Source organism: Hipposideros armiger, unplaced genomic scaffold, assembly GCF_001890085.2.
Source record: "Hipposideros armiger isolate ML-2016 unplaced genomic scaffold, ASM189008v1 scaffold_802, whole genome shotgun sequence".
Classification (NCBI taxonomy): domain Eukaryota; kingdom Metazoa; phylum Chordata; class Mammalia; order Chiroptera; family Hipposideridae; genus Hipposideros; species Hipposideros armiger.
The window spans coordinates 373,297-397,115 of NW_017732152.1; the positions used below are offsets into that span (position 1 = coordinate 373,297).

At 34.3% G+C, this 23,819-nt stretch overlaps 1 protein-coding gene across 8 annotated transcripts in view; it reads left to right on the forward strand.

Moving 5' to 3' along the window:
• Positions 1–23,819, forward strand: part of PCDH7 (protocadherin 7) — a 470,358-nt gene that overhangs the window by 202,454 nt on the left and 244,085 nt on the right. For 4 of the 8 annotated variants that reach the window (XM_019628662.1, XM_019628666.1, XM_019628665.1 and 1 more), the window contains exon 2: positions 10,047–10,263. The exons of 1 other annotated variant lie outside the window; for it this stretch is intronic. In XM_019628662.1, the coding sequence (XP_019484207.1) occupies positions 10,047–10,263 (217 nt within the window). The remainder of the gene's footprint in view (positions 1–10,046; positions 10,264–23,819) is intronic. 3 more of the 8 variants (XM_019628663.1, XM_019628668.1, XM_019628664.1) reach the window with 2 other exon arrangements.

The window sequence follows — 23,819 nt, forward strand, 5'->3', positions numbered from 1 at the left end:
TACCTGTATAGCAAAAGATTCTGGCTCAAGAGTTAGGCTTCAACTCAGTTTCATCATTAAATGCTTAGGTAACACTTCAGAGCCTTACTCCATTTGCCTGTGCTGATTCCTGTCAGACATTATAATCCAACCAGACCCTAGAAAGCTGCTTAAGGACACACGCCTCCACTCCATAGATTGTACGCTTTTAAATGTATGTAGTTTCCCAAACAGACTTCACCAGGTGCAGTTAGGATGAAATGTCTAGGGAAAAAAAAGAACAGGTAAAAAAAGAAAAAAGTCTGGAGCGTTTTAGAGTGGATCCTAAAACGCACGTTTCATTTTCATTCATTTCAGTATGGGAGAATTGATTCGGGTGCTTGTGGGGCTACCTTCTTCCTGTCTGTGCTTCTAAGCTTCTGTGTATTTTAGGAGGCAGCTTTTAAAAGGTGATTTTTTTTGTACTCGGTGTTGTTTATTTGTTCATTTTTGTGTGTTTTAGTAGTTGGAAACCTGGGCAGTCCTATAGGAGTTCCACTTGGTGTTTCAGAATTGCTCCCTTGAACTGCTGCAGACTCACTCCAGCTGTGTCGTTTAAGACATAGGTTTATCGAACTCATTCAGCTGCCTCTGGAACTCGGAGTGCAGCGTAGTCATGCAAAGCAACTGAACTGCAGGTGGACTGAGCTTTTGATGGTTATCACAATAGCAAAAAGAAAAAAAAAAGAAACCTTTGCTTGCATTCTGTGAATGCTTTTGTATGATTAATCTACACTTGCCCAATGTAGCTTAATGCTTGACTTTGCAGCATGTAGATTTTTCGGTGCAGTGGTAGGAACAAAGCAAGTGCTTAATAAATCTTTGTTGGATTGAATGTCATTGTGAAGATAGTCTTTTTCTCATTAGTTGCCTGTCAATATTCTCTTTTCCTAACTATAACTCCCTCTGCCTTCCTGTTTCTCTGTGCATGTAAACACAGAAACTTACAAGGGAATAAGTAGGCTCTACAATGAATTGGGAAGTGAGATCCAATCATGGCCCAGCATGCTTTCACCATTCTATTTCATACCAACCTTGCTAACCTCTGCTATTAGAATCATGCATTTGAGAGATGAATGAGATCTCACAGCCTCTAGCACACCGTTAGAACTCAATTAACACTTTTATGTGGTTGAGTCAAAGAAGGAACCATAGAAGAGGTGGTTTCAGAGGATAGGGAAGATTTAGAAGCACAGATCCTATGGTGCTGACATCCCAGAGAATGTCTGTACTTTTTTACAAAGGTGTTAAGCCCTAGGGAATCACACCACCTTGGTAGTTTTTCTTCAAGTAATTGACTAAAATGTTTGATTATTATGCATGTTTTTGTTCATGATCTTTGTTTGATGGGTAAATACATTCCAAGATACATTAATATTTGCACACAGTATACTAAGGAATTTCTTAATGGGTGGGCAAAGTCAACTTTAAAATCATTGACTGCAACCATTTATTCCCTGATCTCACACACCTGCCTTCTTACAGTTTCAGAGAATTAAAGGACTAGAAAGAATGTTAAATTTCATTGACTATCACTCCTTCATTTAAAAGTTGAAGATGCTAAAGCTGAAAGATTAATATTTTCCCCAGATTTCACACTTAATATCAGAACCAGTATTCCAGGTTCCCCAGTTCAGAGTTATTTCCAAAAAGGGCACAAAATATCAAAATATATTATTAAATGAGAATTGAATATAAACTATTTTCAAGGTACTGTCATTAAAGCAGGGATATAATGGATAAACACATTATATATTATACATTATCTATCCATTATCATATAGTGAATATAATGTTTACGAGAATTTACATACTAGTTGAAAAGTCCACAATGTTTAAACATGTTAATACAAAGGAAAAGTAGTATTTTCTACATTTGATTTTTATGATTTTATATGGTTGAAGAAATTTTAAACATTTCATGGAGTGTGAGAATTATATGAAATTCAAATTTTTGTTTCTATAAATAAAGTTTTATTGGAACATGGCTGTTCTCATTCCCTTATGTATCTTTGGTGCTCTGTAATACCAGAGTTGAATATTTGTGGCAGAGATCTATAACCTACAAAGCCCAAAATATCTCCTTTCTGGACCTTTACAGAAAGAGTTTGCCAATCCTAAGTTTAATAGGATTTAACAAAAAATGGATCAAACAATTGTGTGCACAATATAGAAGACACACAATTTGTGGTTTAGAGCATAATACCTATTTTAAAAGTTTTCAAAAAAAATGTTTGCATATATTTACTAAAAATTTTAAGTTTGATCTCCTTTTCTTCCTGACATTGTTTATTAGGGGGAAAATAAGAAACCCATTTGTATTTTTTAGGCTAGAGTAGTTCTTGCAGTAATTTAAATATTGAATTTATTTTTTTTCCTCATTTGCAAAATCAGAATATTAACATGACCAATATAGTGATGGCGTGAGGAGAAGTGACAACATAAGTAAAATGCATAGCACTTTCCCGGCACATAGGTACTATTTTAATATTGTCATCATTGTTCTTTTACAACATTAAATGGTTGTGATTTACTGGACTAAGAACTATAAAGTATAACCTGCATTCTTAGTTTCTGAAGTACAAATATGGACAAATATGTCAAAATACAATTGCATACAAGTCAAAAGAAATAAATGCAGTTATTTAACTTCTCATTCTCCAAATGAGTGTTTTTGATTAATTAATCCAAATGTCTCAACATGTTTTCTGTTAATATCCTTTCATCTGCTATTGACTTGAAAGAAAGCAAGTCTGTTTGAAGTTTGGAAGAATTTTGAGATGTTAGCAAAGGAAGACAACCCTAAAAAGTTAAAAGACCTGATTAAAGTTTGTTTGAAGGTTCTGCCAGACATATTCCAACTAATGCACTGTAGAATCCTAGATATGTTTGCTCAGTAGCCACTGACACCGGGCTGAAAATGTTTGCAGATTAATCAAGTACCAGTTCACTTGCAAGGAAAGAACTCACAGTCTTAGGTAGCTCCTCTTTAAAAATAAAATGCAGCTCTCCTAATAATATGGCAATGTTCTGTTCCAGGACTGTTCTGGTGCTCTATGACTGACAAAGAGAGTCATTAGAAGTCTGTTTGATGGACATAGCTAAGTGAATTGAAAAAAATAAAAAAGCCTTCTCAGCCCATTCAGAAATAATTGATGTGACTGAGACAGCTGTATGTAAGTCCCAGATAAGGAGATTTATGGAGAAATTACTGAAGCCAAAAAGGAAGGTGCACATTTAAAGTCCCCAATAAAGTTGTCTGTAAGACACAGAGCAGTACTCAGTAGGGAAAGAGATTTAACCTGCAGTTCTTTTCTGTGGCATCCTTTGGGTCCTATCCTCTTGCAAATAAAATACCCATAAAGGCAGTGTCACTAGCATATAAAAAATGGACTCCAAGGGGAAAGTTTCTGCACTCTTTCCCAGTGCTATGTTTTCTCTTTTACTGTGAGTATTGCATATACTATGATTTTCCCAAAGTTCAACTGTTTGTTTGTTTTTTTTCTTTTCTTTTCTAAAATTAGACATTGCCCTATCAGAGAAAGCAATCCATTTTTTTATGGTGCAGGTTGTAACTTAGAAGATTTTTCTAACATAGCCAAATATTTTAAAGTATGACTGATTATGGGACATAATATTTGCTTTTATGATGTTACGTTTACCTTTTAATCTAACAATTAAGAATGGATAAAAATAAAGCTATTATTATTCATATTTTTTTAATATACAGCCAGTCTCTATTGCTTTTCTTAAAAACTATAAATGGAATTAGTGACATTTTTTTAAATAGGTAGAACTTGGAAATGTTATACATATTTGGCGATGATTGTATTCTGAAAACAGAATAGCGTATTGATGTTAATTTCAAGTTTAATCTCCTTAACGGTGTGCATTGTAAATAGTACATGCTATTGTATCAGTACTTTCAAAAAAGTAAGGTGATTATATGGTTCTCTAAAGTTAAAAAAAAACAATTAAATGAACATCTGCAAGGTAAAATAAAAAATGAGGCAGCTATACTAGTTCAGCTGTACATCAGCTTTTTAAATATTAAAAAAAAACACCTTTTAGAAAACTTTTTGGGTCCTCTAATGAATTTGAAATGTGTGCATGTAACTTTCCTGGAACCCTGTGAAAAGGAGCAGGATGCGATCTGGTTGCTAGTCCGTATATGAAGTGACCTCTAAATCATCTGTTACATCAACTAGATTTAGGTTTACTCTTTGTTAATTTACAGTATCAATCATGGAGATGCAATTTTACAAAAAAAGAATAATCAAATGCTCATCATATTTTCCCTTCTTGAATGCCTCGATATATTTTCATTAGAACACAAGCCATATTTCTGTAATCCATATAGATTCTAATGCCCCTTCTCAACTAAGTGGGCTGTCTTTCTCCTGATCCCAAGTTTAGCAGGATACTGGTTTTAGCATCTGTTCACTTTTTCTATAAAAAAAAATAATAAAACATCATAATGAGAAAATTCATGTATTGAATGTTACATTGCACACCCCATAGTACCCACCATAAAAAATTGTTATTTACTATGCTTGTGCTTTCAAGGCTATGAGGTTAATTTTTATGAGGAAATAATTGCTACAATCACACATCCCTCACCTTGGACTCACCAAAATTTCCATGAGGGGAGGATAGGAAGAGGCAACCATCCTCAGGGCCACCCACAGTGTGAGGGCAAGAATGGAAGGCAAAGGACCTCTCCATTAATACCTTTGCTCACTACCTATGTGACCTCTACATTTCTAGAAAATCAATTGAATAGAATCATTTTAAAATGGAGAGGCTTGTTCCCAGTCTATATGTAATTTAAAACAATGTCAACTCTAATGCATTTCCATCTGTTGGGTACTGGGATGCCAATGAAGACACATCTAATGCTCCAGAGGGATGGTATATTATCTGGAGTTACATTTTAATATATTTGTAACAACCTCAAAAATATCGGGGCAGTCCCTATAGTAGAATGTGTCTTGAAGTGACACACATAATAATGTGTCATAATGCAGTCAAAACCTAGTTGATAAATGCCATTCTGAAAGAATAGACTATGGAAATATTCATGATTTTAAAATGATTAGATCCAAACGGTTTTTGAAAAATTTGTTAGTGTAGGCATATATTGTTTAACAAACAACTTGCATTTAAACAAATAAAAACAGCACATAACAGGAGAACTAAGTTGGAAATTTCAAGTGATTTTAAAAAAAATTCATTTAGAAGCATTGTGAATTATTGGGCCAGTAATGTATTTTTAATTAAAAAAAAACCTATAACATAATGGGAGATAGTTCTAGTTATATAGCTGTATAGCTGTTGCCAGAGGTATAATACCTTTTATAGTGTGTGTCTTTGAGGGAGCTTAAGGATCTTTTTATAAGCCATTTCATTATTTCTCAGGGAATTTAAGTTAGTAAGGGGCAGGCATTAGTATCTCTATTTTACAGACCCTGAGCCTAATGAATAAGAACCAAGGGTCAGCTAACTTGTCTGAGGTCAGTAGGGAATCAATAGGGTTGCTTGGAATAGAATCTTTTTCTTTTACTGTTATTTCTAATATATTAATTTTTTCTCATTAAATGTACATGCACACACACACACACACATCATCAGGTTCCTCAACATGTTTTACTTTTTACCTTGCCTTTGTAATTTTATCTTCGTTTCTCTCTTAATTCTACTTAGTTTACTTATTTTCTCTGAATACTTTCACTCCCCAACCACCTTAGGTTATGAGATACCCCTTTTGGCTTACGTCTTCAAATATTTACCTTAAAGCAAAATGTTTTCAACACAATGAGGAAAGGAGAGAGAGAGAGAGAGAGAGAGAGAGAGATATTAAACTCTTAACCCAGTCTTTTTCTTTTAACTGTGACTCTACTTCTCTTGTATATCTTATTTTTAAAATTAGCAGTCTATCCCCGCTTTCTCCATATATTTCTTTTACAACTTTGGTCTAATTTGCTAGAATTGTTCTCCAGAGTTCAGAGATTTTATGAGCACAATGACCTTCTAATGGATGAATCCAGTGGATATATGGTAGTACGCAGTCTTTGCCTTGTCTCAATGCGTTTGATCATGTAGGATTTTCTTTTTTTTTTTTAGCTGAGCCATACTGCCACCTGTTGGCGGCTCAGCTGCAACTCAGCGGCAGCTCAGCTTGGGCTGGGAATTGAACCAGCGACCCTGTTGCTCAGAGCTCACACTCTTGAGCGAGTTCTTAACCAACTGAGCCACTCGGCGGGCCCTAGGATTTTCTTTGTTTCTAGGAATGATGGGCTCCCTTGGCTTCTGAGTTTCAAAAGTGACCTGGTTTGCCCACCCACTCTCTTCTTTATCCTTTACTACTGGCCCTAAATATGGAATCTGTGATCAGCCCTCAAATATATATTACCTTTCAATCTTCATTTAGAGATCTCAACCCACAAATTCCTCCTTATCCCTCCTTTGCAATGTCTTCTCTACATTTCTAAGAAAGTTCTGTGGCACCTTTTTCATACCTCTACTTTATTGGAAAATTGATCATATTATATTTTGTCTGTTTTTATATAGCTATAAGATATTTAGTTTCCTAAATGTGTAGAATCATTGTTGGAATATCCTTGAAACCCATTACATGTACAAAATAAATGCAGGTATAGTGAAGTAGTGACTGAACCCAACCAGTCTCACAGGCCAGCTCCAATGGCCTTGCCGGCGGCTCTCTGTACTGTTTCTTCATTGTTCATCCTTTCTTAGTATAATCCTCAGCCTTCAACATTTATTCTAACTTCTTTTTTTGTAAGGAATTGCCAGATCATGTCTTGAAGTTCGCCCTTTTAACTGGGTCATTCATTGGCCTAAATAAAATCTTTGATTTCTGCTCCCTCCTGTATATAAGTCACACATATCCCATTCCATTTTTTGGAATGATTTTCTTGGAGACCTTTCTTGCATTACTTATTCAATTTTTGATCACGTCTTCAAAGTTTCATAGAGCTAGAAGGCTGATGTCTTCCTCAAGTTCTGCTTTTTCTTCTTTTAAAAAGACCAATTTGCCTTTGTAGGAAATGACATCATTTATTATCATAGACAGAAAAGTACAAAGCTCGGAGACTCCAGGTCACTAGAAGTCTCCATGCCCACATTGTTGCATTTCAAAATGGAACCTTGCTTCTACTGACTATCCAGGGAAACTATCGTGTGTCGGAAAAGTCATGATACATTTTTACAATGAAAAACATAGAAAAAAATACGTCATGACTTTTCCAACAACACAATACATGAAAATTTAGGGGACCAGTTGGTTTCCTAGAACAGCTTGGTCTTTTTGACCTCTTTCCAAATGTTCTTTCGATTGTAGGGTTTCCCTTTCCTCTCTGTGCCTCTTCATCAACTGGGGAGATCTTATGAATTACTAATATCCAGTCTCACAATGAACACTGATTTCATTGAGGGACTAATATTGGTATTGTGTTTTTTCATAAGTGATTTGGGTCATGCTAAGGTACATCTAGGTTTAAAAATCACTACTTACACTACTCTACTTCAGAATATCAGTAAGTAACAAAGTAACAGTCACATGTGTAATGCAAACTCATTCTCTCTGTCTCACACTGGACACACTGCTCTACATTTCTGGTTTACTCAATATTTCTGGAATATATAAATAATATGAATTCTGCATCATAACTTCTATTATAAAACCTGTCTTCTCAATAGACCCAATCTGATGATGAAGGGTTGCACATAAATGCTTTTTTGTCTGTCTGTCTATCTATCTATCTATCTATCTATCTATCTATCTATCTATCTATCATCTATCTATCTAAATTTACATGTCTTATTTACTATTCAAACTGAAGTTCAACTCTTGCAGAATTCAGGCTTTAAGATTGTATACTACTAATTTGGTTCACATTACCAACTTAGAAAACTGTGACATGAGAATCTTATTTATTAAAAATGATCAAAATAGAGTTGAAAGGATGGTAATATAATACTGATATTTTTCTGTAGAATTTTAATGGCATATTTTAAAATGCAGATAAAAATGATAGATGGGGTCTTTGGTAATCTATTGTGTGGTACTCTTTATTTTAAAGTTTTTTGTGAATTATTTTTGTTCATTCAGATATTTTAAATGAGGAAAACATTTATACAAAAAGGATGCATTCGTAAATCCAAGTATTTTTAAGTGTACTTATTGGTTTCAGTATTTTAATGTTAAAACATTTTTCTTCCATCATTAAACTTAATATGTACCCTAAAATAATTCATGGAGATTAAAATATTCACAGTTAAAATAGGGTAAGGAATTCACAAAATAAAATGCACAGATGTATTTATTGCAATTAATATGTAATATATTGTAGAAAAATCATTACTTCATTTTTAAAGTTTTCATTGCAAAAAGCCTAGCACGTCTCTGTTATCTTATCATTACTTTTGGTGGAACCAGCATTTAAGTACAGATTCTGACATTACCACCTTCACCTAACTGTCACCCTCTTTTTCATTTTTTTATCAAAATGTAACACCGTGTTTCATAATTTCTCATTTATTTTCCTTTTGTCAATTTATAAGTATAAATTATTTCTTTATTCATTTTGAACTTCTTGCATTAGTGAAGGCTGATGTATATATATATATATATATATATATATATATATATATATACACACACACATGGTTGTCGGAAAAGTCATGACATATTTTTTCTATGTTTTTCATTGCAAAAATGTGTCATGACATTTCCGACAACCATATCTATCTATCTCTATCTATCTATATTTATATATAGATAGAGATAGATAGATATAGATATATAGATATATAAAAGTGTTTAAACATATTGCTCTGTCTTGAATGATAATATGCCTCTGTGATCCTTGGTGTTTTTTTCTTAAATTCAACATTATCATTAAACTATCATTGTTCACTAGTATTTGGTGAGTATCTCCTGTGTGCAGGACAGTGTGGTTTTAGGAGACTGTCAGTGGTCTCATTTCTAAGGTGAGACTGAAAACAAATCATATTTGCTGTCAAATGGAAGTGATAATGGGGGAAAGAATAGAAAATATACACATAAGATAAAACATGGCAAATACAGATTGATTTCTATATTTATTTAGATATAAGCAAAATATCACAATCATGTTATTGTAAAGAAATGAGAATTATTAATGAAATAAAGATAATGTGTCTGTAGAGTGTATTGCCAGTAAATTTTGGCCCGTGATTTGTATGCTGTTTGTGCTAGAAATATTTTGTAATCATTTTAAAATATTGCAGTTCCAATTCAGCAAAACATTATAAAGAAGAGAATATGCTTTAATGTTTTCTAGTAAGATTCAGCAGTTCTAAAAGCACATACAATTAAACATTTTTAGTTTATTTCCTATTCCCTGATTTAGGAAACTTTAATCTATTATTTCAATGCTACCTTTAAATTTCAAGGTCAATAGGTAATATTTCCAATATGAATTAAATAATATATTCCTATTTCCTAGTACTGCTCAAAATTCCTATAGCTGTACATTTAATAGTTTAAGTCAATTGCCAGCACACTCATTTTTAAACCATTATATCATACGGTAAAAGTATTTAAAAATGAAGTCTTAGTCTTCTTATAATGGATTAGTTCAATATTTATTGCTTTCCCAAATCACTGATCCTTGCTTTTATAGAGAGTCTTTTTGTGAAAAGCATATTTGAAGTGAAGACTGCAGGATAAAAAAAGATGGAGTATGTGGAACTAACGTAGATTTAGATGGGTGTTTTAGTGAAATTGCTGTTTTCTTATCTCTGTTCGAGAAAGGGAATTTTCAGTTTTTCTGTAATAAAATCTAAGTCCTAGACACAGCTTCAGATACTGCAGAATTAACCAAACAGGTTTCAGCATATTCTATTTAAGCATTTTGTATTGAATTAGCTGTCAATAGACCTTACTGTGTGCAATTTATGTATTTTTTAATAAGATCATTTACAATCTTATATCTTAGTGACATTCAGAATCTTTTCTTTTACAGCCATTTCGTAGAGTGACGTTTTCTGTTGTGAGTCAGCCTCAGGACCCACATCAGGGGTCACTGCAGAGTTGCTATGACAGCGGGCTGGAGGAGTCAGAAACACCAAGCAGTAAGAGTTCATCAGGGCCAAGACTGGGTGCCCTTCCACTCCCAGAGGACAACTATGAAAGGACCACGCCGGATGGCAGTGTTGGTGAGGCAGAGCATATGGAAAATGGTAGGGGCAAACACAACATCCACACACATAATCACGCTAGTGAGCTCTCATACGTAGACTCGTGAAGGTCAGTCTAAAACCAAAGCAAAATAGTGACACTAAAACAATTTTATTTGAAATAATCAATATTCTCAAAAGTACAGAAATGCCAAATAAAGGAGCATAACTAGGTAGATACAATTCATCAAACTTGCACCATCATTTTAAAACAGTCCTGTCAGAAATAAACACATTTACACATAAGAGTAGTACCCGTTATGAAACGAACTAAATTAGTGCATAATACCTAAACAATAGCAGCTCGAGAAAGGTCTCATGTTATTATTTTCTTCTATTCATTTTTGTCATGCAACTATTTCTTCAATTGCAACTGTCCAGTCTTAGTGAAAGGGAATGACAATAAACACATTTTGCTCGACTCTTCTCAGTATTTAGGAAAGCATTTTTCTAACCTTTCCTTTCAAGTGATAGCTGAAATGGAGTCAGAGAAGGAGAACATTATTATCTTGTTCTCAAAAAGATATTGTAAATGCTGTTAGAACTCCCCTCTCACTTAAGTATAAGGTTTTTCTCATTTTTGTGTAAGGGAATGGGAGGAAAGAAAATGATAGTAGTTCATATTCTTACCCTGTTGTGAGATGATTCTCGTAATTACCACAACAATTGGCCTTCTATACATTTTCTTTTAATTTATAAAATTAGATTACAAATAGTACGTACAAAACTTTACATGTTTGTTTATGTTCCCAAAGACAATCAGGTGATTTATTTATTTATTTATTTATTTTGAATTTCAGGTTATAAATAAATGCCTGAGGAATAGATTTGTATCTGAAAATGGAATGGTGAAGTCCTTACTAAGTTTATTATTATTTCAAATGTAAATAGAGATTACATGTAGGAGAAGGAAGGGGAATTACACACAGTTTATCTCCAGGGATAACTCAAAATTTGTGTCTTTCACCATCCCATCCCCCAAGTAAAATAAGACATCCTAATTTTTTGTTATATACCAGTTTCTTTAGTGATGATATGAAAATAGAGCATATTAATGCAGGAGAAACTCTTATTTATTCCCTGAAAATTTGCCTATGAATATTAAAATTTACCTACGAATATTCAATATTAGAGAGTAATATATCATAAGCAACCCCAAATGATATTATTGCTAAACTAAACAATGTTACCTAATCATTTTCCATATTGTTATCTGGATGATCAGGGTCTGATGACTGATAGTCCCTCTTGATTAATTATCCAGGGTTTAAATGGCATTTTGCCTTATGGCTATAAAGGCATGCTTATCTGTGTGTATGGTGGTGTGTGCTTATGTGGATGGGAGCTTGATATGGTTTTTAAGAATTAACTTTAGTATATTTTAAATAAGTAAAAGATTTGATGTAAATTGCAATGCTGATGAATATATATTTAAAGCAAATATGTTTAAAATGCTTTGCACAGAAAAATTAAATTTAAAACACTGATATTTTATATACACATGTGTGCACGCGCGCGCGCACACACACACACACACACAAACACCAAAGAAAGCAGGAATAATTCAAGAGCATTACTATATCTGTGATTACCTTTTGATATCATATAATTTTGTGTTTTTAAAAGTACTTGTCTCGCTATAAACATCATAATGTATAATTATTTTTGGGTGTCAGCTGTATTAATAGAAAAAGTTTTGTATTATTGGCATTATAATTACATTTTATTTTTTTTTCAATGTAAGGGGATCCATTGCCTTTAAAATAAGAAAGAAGTGATGAATAATAAGCATAATCATATATGACAAACAGTTATTGGTTACTTTTTGGGGAACATACATGTCATGGAAAACTTAACAGATGAGCTTGTTAAGAGACTAGAAAGTTTACTAAGAAATATTTCCCAAAGAAGTCTTGTAATTATTTATTATAAGCATGTTTTGAGTTTTGGCAGCAGTAAGAACCATCGTAATATAATTGATTTTTCCTGATTGACACTTGAAATTCCGAGTTTATATAACCATTTCTCATCTGCTAGCTGTGACTCATGTTAGCCCTGATCTACAGGTGATAGCAGAAGGAAGTGCGATTTATTTGGGGTGATACAGATGTAGCAGTTGACATTTGAATGAGTTTGGTTGGGTTCAAGTTTTCACACTAACATCTAGCTGTAAAGTCTAGTCGTATTGCTTGAATTCTGGTAATTTCATTTTCAATATTAATGGGTCATTCTGACATAAATAGAATTGGAATTGAAACCTGTCAAGTATTCATTTGTCACATTTAATTGGAATCCAGGTAATCGGCAGTGTTTTGCTTGGTTAGGTTTTAATCAGGATTTGTATTGAGTTTTCCATGAAAATACCATTTTGGATGCTGTCCTAGTTCCTAATTATTATTACTATAAATATTTTCCTTGAATTTTAACCTGTGTGAAATAATGTAGTCATAACTGTTTTTTGGATTAACTTTCATTGTAAAATTTAGAAGATAATTTCCAGTGTAATAATATATAGCACTCTAATGTCATAATGCAAACTGGGTATAAGCTGGGACAGCTAATGATAAAAATAATTTGTCACAGATGCTGTAGTAACGACATAACTAAACACAGGAAAATTTAAGTTGATAGGCAGTGGGATGCCTTTTATGTTTTACAAAAACCTTTACCTCTCTTCTATTCTTTAGCATAATGAACAAAATTTTATTAGGAGGGCCTGTGGGCTAATTATTTTCATAGCATGCTTTACCTTATATTCCAACCCACATTCATGACAGATGACAAAGGAGGTTTTATTCTCTTATTAGCTTAGGAAAAAAATACACTGTAAGAATAAGAATAAATATAATTTTTTAAAACCTGAGTCTAATAATTAGAATAAGACCCACCATTTTGATGAATCCAAATCTGGGGTTTGTACATTTCATGAGTTTCTGGAAAGAAATAATGGAAAACATACCATTAAAAATATTTTAAGAAAACCCTATGAATTATATATTTACTCATGAAAAAGATCACTAATATAGTTTTATTTCCCTTTAATTAATTGTTATCAATATTGTGATTATTTCATGTTGATCCTTTGATAAGATTGGGGAAATGATTATTATTTTATTAAAATACATTAATGGAATCAAATATTTTAAAATATGGAGTTCATGGTTGGAAGTTGAATAATGATAAAAATTTGATAATGAAAAATATTTTAAAAATTGAAACCTGCAATGAATTGATAATTCAAGTGAAAATCAAAAAATTAGGCTTACAAACACCAATTTAAGGGCAACCTTTGACTGTGCAAGAGCTTGCACGCCTCTTAATCATGCAGGAATCTTCATACTTTATCTTGGAGTGGTATTTAACAATTTCTTTAGGTCTATTGTAAGTATTTGTCTTGGCCTCTGCCTTCATGCCATGGTCTGTTTACTTTTCCCAAAGTCCCCCCTAAATCCTAGTTGGAATGTAGGACAATCCTGGCTTGTCTTTGCTATGTATCTCTTGATGACATGTAGTGTCTAGTAGCTCCAATATAACAAATGCCCCACTTGACCTCTAAGCTCTATTTTGCCATTTGAATTGGGTAGGTCACTTACTCTTTCTGAGTCTGCTTCTGATCATCTGTAAGGCAAGTAACTAAATTAACTCTAGATCCAGATCCAACAATCTGTGATTCTCTCTTTACATCCAATTTTTCATATGTTGTTTTACTCTCCAGAACAGAAAGAGACCTTTTGGTCTCTTAGTGAGACAGTGAGTGAAAGCTAATATGTGTTAATGCGGGCAGGCCAGAAGTAATTCTAGGGCCTTCCTCGCAACCCACATACCATATACGAATTCTAATAGTGGATAACGCATGTATTACATAAATAAAAGTGGATTTAGTACAGTGGTATGATTTCTAGCCAGGTGGATGGAAAGATTGGCATCACTGAGGTCACTGGAGGAGACGGTTTTGGAGCCTCCTTCACATCACACTGTACAAGAGCCATCTGTAGAGCTGAGCTGGCCCTGTGTACCGTGCCCTTCAAAAATGTTAATTACGATTAAGTGATCGCACCATAGAATAAACACATTTACTTTCTTGACAATGTAAACTTTGGTCAGATTAACAATGCAAAAAGGTAGAAAACTATGTATTTTTTCTTGAGGTGAATTTACAAATAGTATAACATAGAAATTAATTAAAATAGGAAAATAAAAATTCCATAATGCACATTTTAAAAAGTTTAAATTACCTTGTCCTTAAAGGTGAAAACATGGTATCTGCCATGGAGTTTTCACATTGCTTTCAGAAATAAATGACAGTCTATTTGAAATATTATTTGGGAGCGAACCACCATTTTTATATGACTAAAAGTAATGAGAATGGAGACTAAACTCCTATCTTTGTACAAGATTAAAGGACCCTCTCTCTCACTACTCCTCTCCCACCTGACCGATTTTCAACGGTCATCTGTAAGGAACTGTTGTCTAGACACTGTTGGCTTGTGCTGTTTTCATTTAGATTGAATTATGCAGTAAGGCTGCCTCTTCCGTCTTTCCTAAGATGCTCATACACTTGTTAATGTCAAAAGCATAATACCTCAAAACAAATGCCCTGCAAATATTTTCTGTAGGAAGAGACTAATGTTCCTTGGAAAGGATTCATTTTCACGGTTCTGCACTTCACCATGTCACTCTAGTTGCCAGTATCTGATTGAGGCTGCATTTTCTACTTTTCCAGCCATCTGTGAAATGGCTGTGTACCTCCCAACTATCCCCAAGAAGTCTGCATGTCCCCACTTCAGGAGACCCCTATTCACTGCCACTTCTTCATAATGATTAAAGAGAAAAAGTAATTCTAGAGATTGTTGCTAAACAGGGTCTCCGTCAGAGAAAACGTGTGCTACAGCAGCTTTCCAATAAAATGAGCAGAATGATCTAAAACAACGTACTGAAGATATTGTCCTCGAGACAAGGCCAGGTTGTTTAAAAAACAGGCTTTGAAATCTAATGACATCAGTTTGAAACCTGGTTTCTCCTCTTATTAGGAGTGTAATTTTCTGATCTTTTTAACCCCACTTTCTTCAATAATATAATAAATCACAGGATTGTAGAAGAAACTAAATAAGATGATAGCACCTAATAATTTATAAATAAAAAATAAGAGCAGTAATAATTTCACTATATTAATTGATGATAAAATTCACTACTATTATTTGAATAATAATGATAAATAATTGCGATTATTATTAGCTAGGTAGACCTGACATAACACAATGGCTTAACTGTAAAAGCATCATAAAATGTTTAGTTTCATAAAGATAGCATCCTAAAATTACTAGTAAGAGTGCTATTCTGACCTTGAATACTTTCCAGTGAATTTCTCATTTTTTTGTGGGGTACCAAGGAGTGACACACAGGAGCAGTGAGCTTTAAACCTATCAAGGATCTAAAATGAGAGGCAGAAAGGATCCTATTCTCTGGTGTCAAATCAATCCAACTCTTTGTGCCTGTTTTTCATTCAAAGTGGGGAGCAGCCATTTTTATCTTCCTACATTCTCTACTCTCTTTTAAATTTTTTTTTTTACATTTTATATTCAATGTTCCAGTTGAATGAGTATTCTTCAGGTGTATATTTCCCTTTGAACTGCTGCAAAATATTCACATTGACAGGGATAGAAGCTGAAAAAAGTGTCCAATTAGCATGCTTACTGAACTCTTAGCCCTTTCTTTTTAAATCTCAGTATTAATAATTAACACTAATAAAACATATGGTCATATTACCCTTTTTATTCTAATTTGGTCGTTTAGAACTAGATCACTCGGCTGAACCCTTCTGACATTTGAGGACACAGTGAGCTCTCATCAAATCTCAAAGTGATTTTGGAGGTCAGTTAGTGGGTTTGTTGCTTCCAGACTCGCAAAGCATTTGCATATCTGAATTTTAACACATTTGATAGATAATGTATTTTATGTTTTGCTCTTTATTTGGTTAACGTATTATCCCCACATTTCCTGCTTTGTTTTATTTTATTTTGCTTACAGATTGTACGTACTTCTTTTTTTTCTCAGAATTTCTCCTAGAGTTGTGCATAAAAAACTTGATGTTGTAGAAACACAGCAACACTCTTAAGCATCTTCTAGGCGATAAAGAAATTCTGGAACTTGGCTCGTAAAGTGTAGCTAGCACTCAACCTCAGAGGTTAGTTCACTTATTGAGAAACTGTTTCATCTCAGTATTCCTCTTTTAGGGTAAAACACTCTCTATTGTTACCACTTCTATTGCAGGTATCTATTTATTTATGTATTTATTGGTAAGAAAATCATTCTCTTCTTCAGTAAAGCAAAGCAGAATAATATCCTTCCTGTCCCTTGTTTAAAAGAACAATTATATGGTGACAAAGCTGAGGTTATTCATTTTGATTCAACAAGCATGCATTGAAAATAAAATATGACCAAGGCTCTCCGAGGAAGCTGAAGTGAATGAGAAAGAATTTCTGCCTTCGTGGTGGAAGTCTTTATATTGGGAAGAGAAAACCTTGATTTCAGTGAATTTACTGCGATGTGAAAAAGAGGAAGCTCATTAGAGAGGTTCAGAATGGTATGAAGTATAGAGAAGGGACAGGAAAATTACATAGATGAAACAATTATACATGCACTTACTGAAATTTTATATTTCACATAAATAACTTCTCGGGCTGAAAGAAGGCCTTGAATTCTTATCTCTATTGTATCTTCTCTTTTTACCTACCCATTTTCTACACAGTTTTAAAATAATTATTAAATTGTCCTGGAGACTTCATTTTAAGCTAAAGTCAAATTATTTGTTTTCTTTTTTCTAGTCCTTTTTTTTCTATACCTTCCTTCCTTTCTTTTGTATGCTCAACCGAATTAGTTCAAAAAAACAAATTTGTCATTAAGAAATTGGCAGCAGATACTAAATCCAGGTTTAAACTACAGAAAGTTTAATTTTATGTTTCTTCTCTCTTTGCTTATAAATATGAATAATTATTAAAAAATATCTGTGCTTTAAATAAGGCCTTTCAAACTTAATAAGAAACTGTGAATAATCTTATGAAGTTATTCTTATTTCTTTCCAGAAGACCAATTGCATTATTCCAATTAAATAGATTATTAGATTAGAGTAGATTGGATTAGATTGGGTTATTATTATTTTTTTAATGTATTCCTTATGTTGTGGTTACAAATTGTTTTTGTAATTGCTATCTCAAGATTCAAGTGAAGTTTATGGGTATTTGTCTTAATGTCACATCCCCTTTCAATCTGAAATATAGTAAATAAATTGCCTTGCTTTTAAATCTTGTTTCTGATAAATTTTACTTAATTTATGCAGGTAGGTTTTTGGGGTTTTTTTTTTTGACATGACTCATTATCTTGTATGCCTTCTCATTACTATCTGGAAAGTATAACAATAAGTTTATTACAAAATGAGAAAATACTCAAAACACATGAAAATTTACAAACCTCCTTAAAAACAGATTTTCAACTGCTAAAATACAACAATCCCCAAAGAAGCTAATTTTTGATACTAATTTTTGAAACTAATTTGTATGTTCAAGATAAAATCTGTGACAAGTGCTATAAACTGTTTTGGTAATAAAAAGATAGAACAGTGTCCTGCTGTTTACAAACCATCCACTCATTCATTTCTATTGCAAAATACATCTTCTACGACTTTATTTCTGCTCTGAAATGCTCACCATACACATTGATGAAGTATTTGGGGGACCCACATGTGTCTAAGAATGCTATGCTCCTCTGAGGGTGCATTCCTAGGGGCCACAGTGAGCGTTACTGAATTAGGCACATTGTTTCTATTCAGCATGAGGCTGCATTTCACTGACACAGCATTTGTAGCAAAAGGTCATAGTGGCCATATAGGAAATTTTATACAATGAACAGAGAACTTGGACTATTATGAAAATTCACTAAGCTCCATAACTATTTGTTGAGCATTTACTCTATGACAATTCCCATAAAGGATCCAAAGGTGGATGAGACATGCTCTCGGCCTTGAGCATTTAAATATTGTGATGGAAAAGGAGATGTACAGAATTAAATGTTCAAAAGTCAAGTCAGGAGAGGCCCTGTAGATATGCTGCTAAAGCCAGAGGAGGGTGTGAGTGGGGGATATGAAAAACTGTAGCGAAGCCTTGTAGGATCGGTAAGGAGAGATTCGGGAAGCAGAAATATGAATAAGATTATAGAGAAGAGTGAGTGATACCAAGAATGCCGACCAGAGAGGATGGGGACAAAGCAGTGCTATTTGCCAACCTGGGTAAAATGGAAGAGTAACATGTTTCCAGGAGAATGTATCTGATTCAAATAAGTGGGATTTAAGTTATCTTTGAAGCATTCAGATGATATCTAGCAGGCTATTGGAAATGTGCATCTGAAACTTGGGAGTAGAAAGAAGTAGCAGAAATATAGCTTTAGGAGTCATTAGCACCCTGGTAATTATAAAATCTTGGGATACATAAGGACATCACTTCAGCATGTGACACCAGAGAAGAGATGATACCCAAAACAGAATATGAAAAAAACACAAAAAAACAATCGAAATATAAGAGAATAATTGAGAAGTAAAGTTGCGGTTCAGGTGACTGAGAAGGCTATTATTTTTAAAATGATAATGAGAGAGAGAGAGAGAGAGAGAGAGAGAGAAAAGAAAAATGCAAAATAAATGTGGCAGGCTGAGGAGAAATTTAGAGTGAGGAAAGTTGTGGAGTCAGATGCCCAGTGATGCAGAGATGGAGGTAAAGAAGGAGACACATGATCGTACAGACTTTGCTTAATGAAGAGAACAAGGAGACCCAGTTGGAGCTGCACTGTCTTCCATCCCCTCTCCCCTGCTGCACTGTAAGCTGTGTGAGTGAGGGCAGGACTTTTGTCTTGTTCATCTGGAATAATCCCTACACATAGGTATCCAAAAAAATAATAATAATAACAATGCTGCTAAATGTAGTTACGTGGACCAGGAGTCCAATGCTGCTGATATTTATTATAAGTGAGATGCTTCCGAAAGCTGAAGACCAGGAAATGTGCGATGATCTACTTGAGAATTTCTTTCTCAGGTCAAGAAGGCCATTATAACGTCATAATCAGAGGCGCGGACATGGTTGCATGCCTTGACATCTAAATGAATTTCTAAACATCTTATGATCTTGTTGTTCAGGGATTTTGTTTGTTTGTTTGTTTGTTTTTACAGAATTTTCTGAAAGTACTACAGAGTCTGAAATTCCTGTATAATAGCTTTTGTTACCTTTCCTTGAGTTATATAATAATTACTCTTTTAAATGAATTTTGGCCTCTCATATGACTTTTGTGTTTTAATTTACACTAGACCATCGTTTGTCCTTTTCACTGGCTTGAAATTAAAATAGTGCCTGACTAATTACATTTTTTGCTGTGATCCAGTAATTGATAACATTGTCCTAGTCATCATCAAAAAAAAATTAGCTTGTGATTAAAGGATAGCACTGTAATAGTGCTATCAATTGTTATTGGGTTGTTGGAAAAGTCGTGACGTGTTTTTGCAACGAAAAACAGAAAAAATACATCATGACTTTTCCGACAACCCAGTAGTAATACTATGCAAAAGGACATGCTTCAAAACAGAAAATAATGAAAATAGAATTTGCGTGAAAAATAAATGCAAATAGTATAGTACAAGGACTGTCAAATTCCAGTCTATTTTACATGTAAACAACCTCACAGAAATGCAATGTCAAAGATGCTTACCACAGCTAGTACACCATGCAAGGTAAGAAATGCCTCCAAATATATTACGTGCAAAGACTTACTAATAGCAATTTGCCAGGCAGATGTCACTTTTGATGTTTTTATGTAAGGAAGGACACCATCAATGTGACCTAAATTTATTCTCCTTTCTCTGTGTCTATTGTTGCTTAGTAGGAGTTATGAGTAGGGGCTATATTGATAAAACTTGTCTTCCAGCCCAAGATAATCGAACCATTTGCTACATAATATTGGGTTGTTGGAAAAGTCATGACGTATTTTTTTCTGTTTTTCGTTGCAAAAATGCATCATGACTTTTCTGACAGCCCAGGAATTTCCAAATAAAAATGCACCTCCTATTTAATCATTTATATGTTTTTTGTTTGTTTGTTTGTTTTTTTAAGATTTTTATTGGGGAATTGGGGGAATGGGAACAGTACTGGGGAATTGGGGGAAGGGGAACAGACAAGTTGCTATCCTTTTGTTCTTCAGTCTAGTTGTGGAGGACGTTGCTTCACTGGCCCAAGTTGGCACCATCATTGCGCTCTTCCCGGGCGAGGCAGATCAGTCGCCGGCTTCTGGACGGCCGCTCACTGCGGCTGCTGGCCGCTCACGCTGGCTGCTGGCTACACATGGCAGCACATGGCAACCCACTGCCACAGGGGCTGCAGCCTACGCCGTCGCTGGCGACTCACGGCACCCCAGCTCCAGGTTGAGCTGTTGTTCAGCATCTTAGCTGTGGAGGGCAGTGTCACTGGCCCTCATATGCGGGATCCGAACGGGGGCCCTCTGGCATCCCAAGCCAGTTCTTAACCATCGCGCCACTCGGCCGGCCCTAATCATGTATATGTTTATTTGGTTTGTCAGAATCTCTAGAAATGTCTATTTTCTGACCTGATGTATGCATTCCCCATGTCCAGGAATAGTGTATAGAATGAACGGGGATGTAGTGAATGACTGGAGAAAGCCACCTATCTGTTACCAAGTGGCCTGTAGGTGGTACTTGAAGTTTTTTTTTTTCTACATCCAAAATTCACAATTTCATCAGTGTGCAGACAATTCTGGACAGAATTGTCCAGAGCAATAGTACTCCATCTCTAAGAAGACCCAAGGAAAATTAGTGTAACACTTCAATGATTGGCTGGTGAGGATGGAATCAGAAGAGGGACTCCTTCATCCAGACACAGTGAGGCTGGTAGCCGTCTGCTGAAACATGTCCCCTACCGACTGACATCATCTCCTGAAAAACATGGCTTTGGCTCTCTAGATTCAGGGCCTCTTTTAGTCCTGGGCACCAACTGCGATCCTATGTCTTTAACTTGTCTTTATTGTTGTTTGATTGTTTTCTTCTTTCCTTTAAGATGATCTCTTAAGGATTTTGTAGTCTTTCTTTAAATATGAGATGATTTTCTCAGTATCAGCTTTAGGCATATATACTTGGCTTCCCTCCTTACTACTGGTTCATTCTGTAAGGTGTCTTTACATTTATCTAAACATTCAATTAATTATCCATATATATATATATATATTTTAAACCAGGTAGATTTACCTGTTCTTACTCTTGAGTACATGATACCTGACACTTAAAACTATGTGTCAAAAATCATCTCCCAGACTGATGTGTAATTTTAAAAATCACTATTTATATAGTCCTCATATTACCAGTAAGTCTTCCCTAAAATCAACTCTATCTTCAATTATACAAATCCTTGAGAGAATTGAGTTTAGGGCCCGATCCTTTTCTTTCCCTTCACTTCGATCAAGGGCACGTTAATCATACATCAACTTTGAAAAGCTGATTGGAAGCAACATGTTCACCAGGACCTATATTTTATCAGAGTTTTTCCCCTAAAGCTTACTGCCCTTTACTCAATGTGATCAATTGTATTCAGCCTTCACTAGTTCTTTGAGAATTCAATTTTGAGAGGCACTTCTAGTTTCCTGGACAACATTGGTTCGTCTCTTTCTCCCAGAATAATGAAGATCTAAAATCTAATTCTTGCCTATTTCAGCCCCAGACTGTTTTCATCCTCTTTTGTGAAATCAGAAACCCACATGCTTTTTCCTTTACAGCCCATGTCTGAGTATTATCTATGTCCCCGGGATCGAGTAGCTATTAAATTAGTTCTATCAATTGTCAATGGGGTTAGAGGTCTCCATGTGTGTTTTTCTTAAGTAACCACATTTTATTTCAGAGCACAAAGTACAAGACTTCTGACTTGATAACTTAGCCTTTGGTTTTTTGGGTTTTTTTTTTAAGTTTTTGAAAATAGCAGGGGAAATACATCACTCTTCTTTACCCTAATGAAAATGTGTGTTTCTCTGACCGGCATTCATTTCTGAAGGAGGATTAAGTGTCCTACAAAATGACTCAGGTTTCATATTTTCCCCTTATTTTATCCATTCCAATAACCTTACTCTTTTGCCTCTCCCAACTTCATCCCTTGCACGTTTCCTCCCTACAATACCTTATCTGTGATATTTTGAAGATCAAGCAATTCATTTTCTCTACCAAAAGTCATTCTATTTGAGTCATTTCAGACAATGAAGTTTCTGTATTCCTTTTGGGATACTGTTTAGAAGACTCTGTTCTATATATATATTTTTAAATGTCCTTAAATCTAACTTAATTTTGCTGTGTTGTAGTATATAATATAATATGTATATTTGTAAAGAATTGATGCCAGAAGTTGGGGTCCTAGGTCAAGCCCCATCACATTTTCAGTAAGGGAACCTGAAACAATTCACATACTAGCTCACTTGCTTATAAAATGGGAACAATAATTACAGTAACTACTGCCTTATCTTTCTTTAAGGGTTATTTTGCAGTTATACATCAGCATATATATTTTAGGTAGTTAGCATTTAATAAAATTATATCAAATGACTATTATGCTATATTAACCTATAGATTTTTTTAAAGTCCTCTGGTTCCACAGTTGTTGTGGTTTTTTTTCTTCACATTAAATCAGACTCACAATGTTCATAGTATTTATTAAATATGTGGTTGTTTGCTTGCCTGCAAAAATGTTCACTGCCTTCCCTTATAATTTTCTATAAAGGTAAATTGTTTCTGGCTCTTTTTAAATTTCCTGTTGGTTTTCAAGGCTAAGAGCACATGGCCTTCTATCTCCTGTGAACAAGTGCCAATATTTATAACAAATATAATTCTGTGAAAACCATAGACAAAGAAAACATATTAATAGTTGCACATTTATTTTCTGCAGCTAAATGGCTTCTGTCATCCAGAGGCCTGCTTATATTTTTCTGAATTTATTGTTAAAGAGTAGTAAATGATAGAAACCAGTAACTCACAGAGATAGTCATCAAATAATTATTAAACTAATTCAGTGCCCAGTAGCAGAGCAATTCCTAAAAGGCTGAGATTACACACAACTCTTACACATTCATGGCTGTAGAAAAGCCTTATAAAGATGATCGCCAATCAGGGAGTGGACAGATCTTGCCAGTTAGGCACCAATTCATAGTACTTATTCCATCTCCTATTAAAATTCTAATTAAGCCAGATACATTTATAAATATAGAAATAAACTTATGGGATATTTGAGATCATTTTCAGAACACAGCGCGAAACACCCCGATTACAATACAATTCAAACATAAAGGCTGAGGGGGTTTAAAAGGTACCAAGTCATCAGAGATAAATGATTTATAGACTTATTCACTCTTCCTTACACATACACACAGAGACGAATCAGAAAAGAACAACATAACATAAAGAGGATAATCTATCTAAAAGGTTTACTAGAATGATGTAAGAGTATCTGTCTTAGGTATATAAAAAATAAATGATAAAA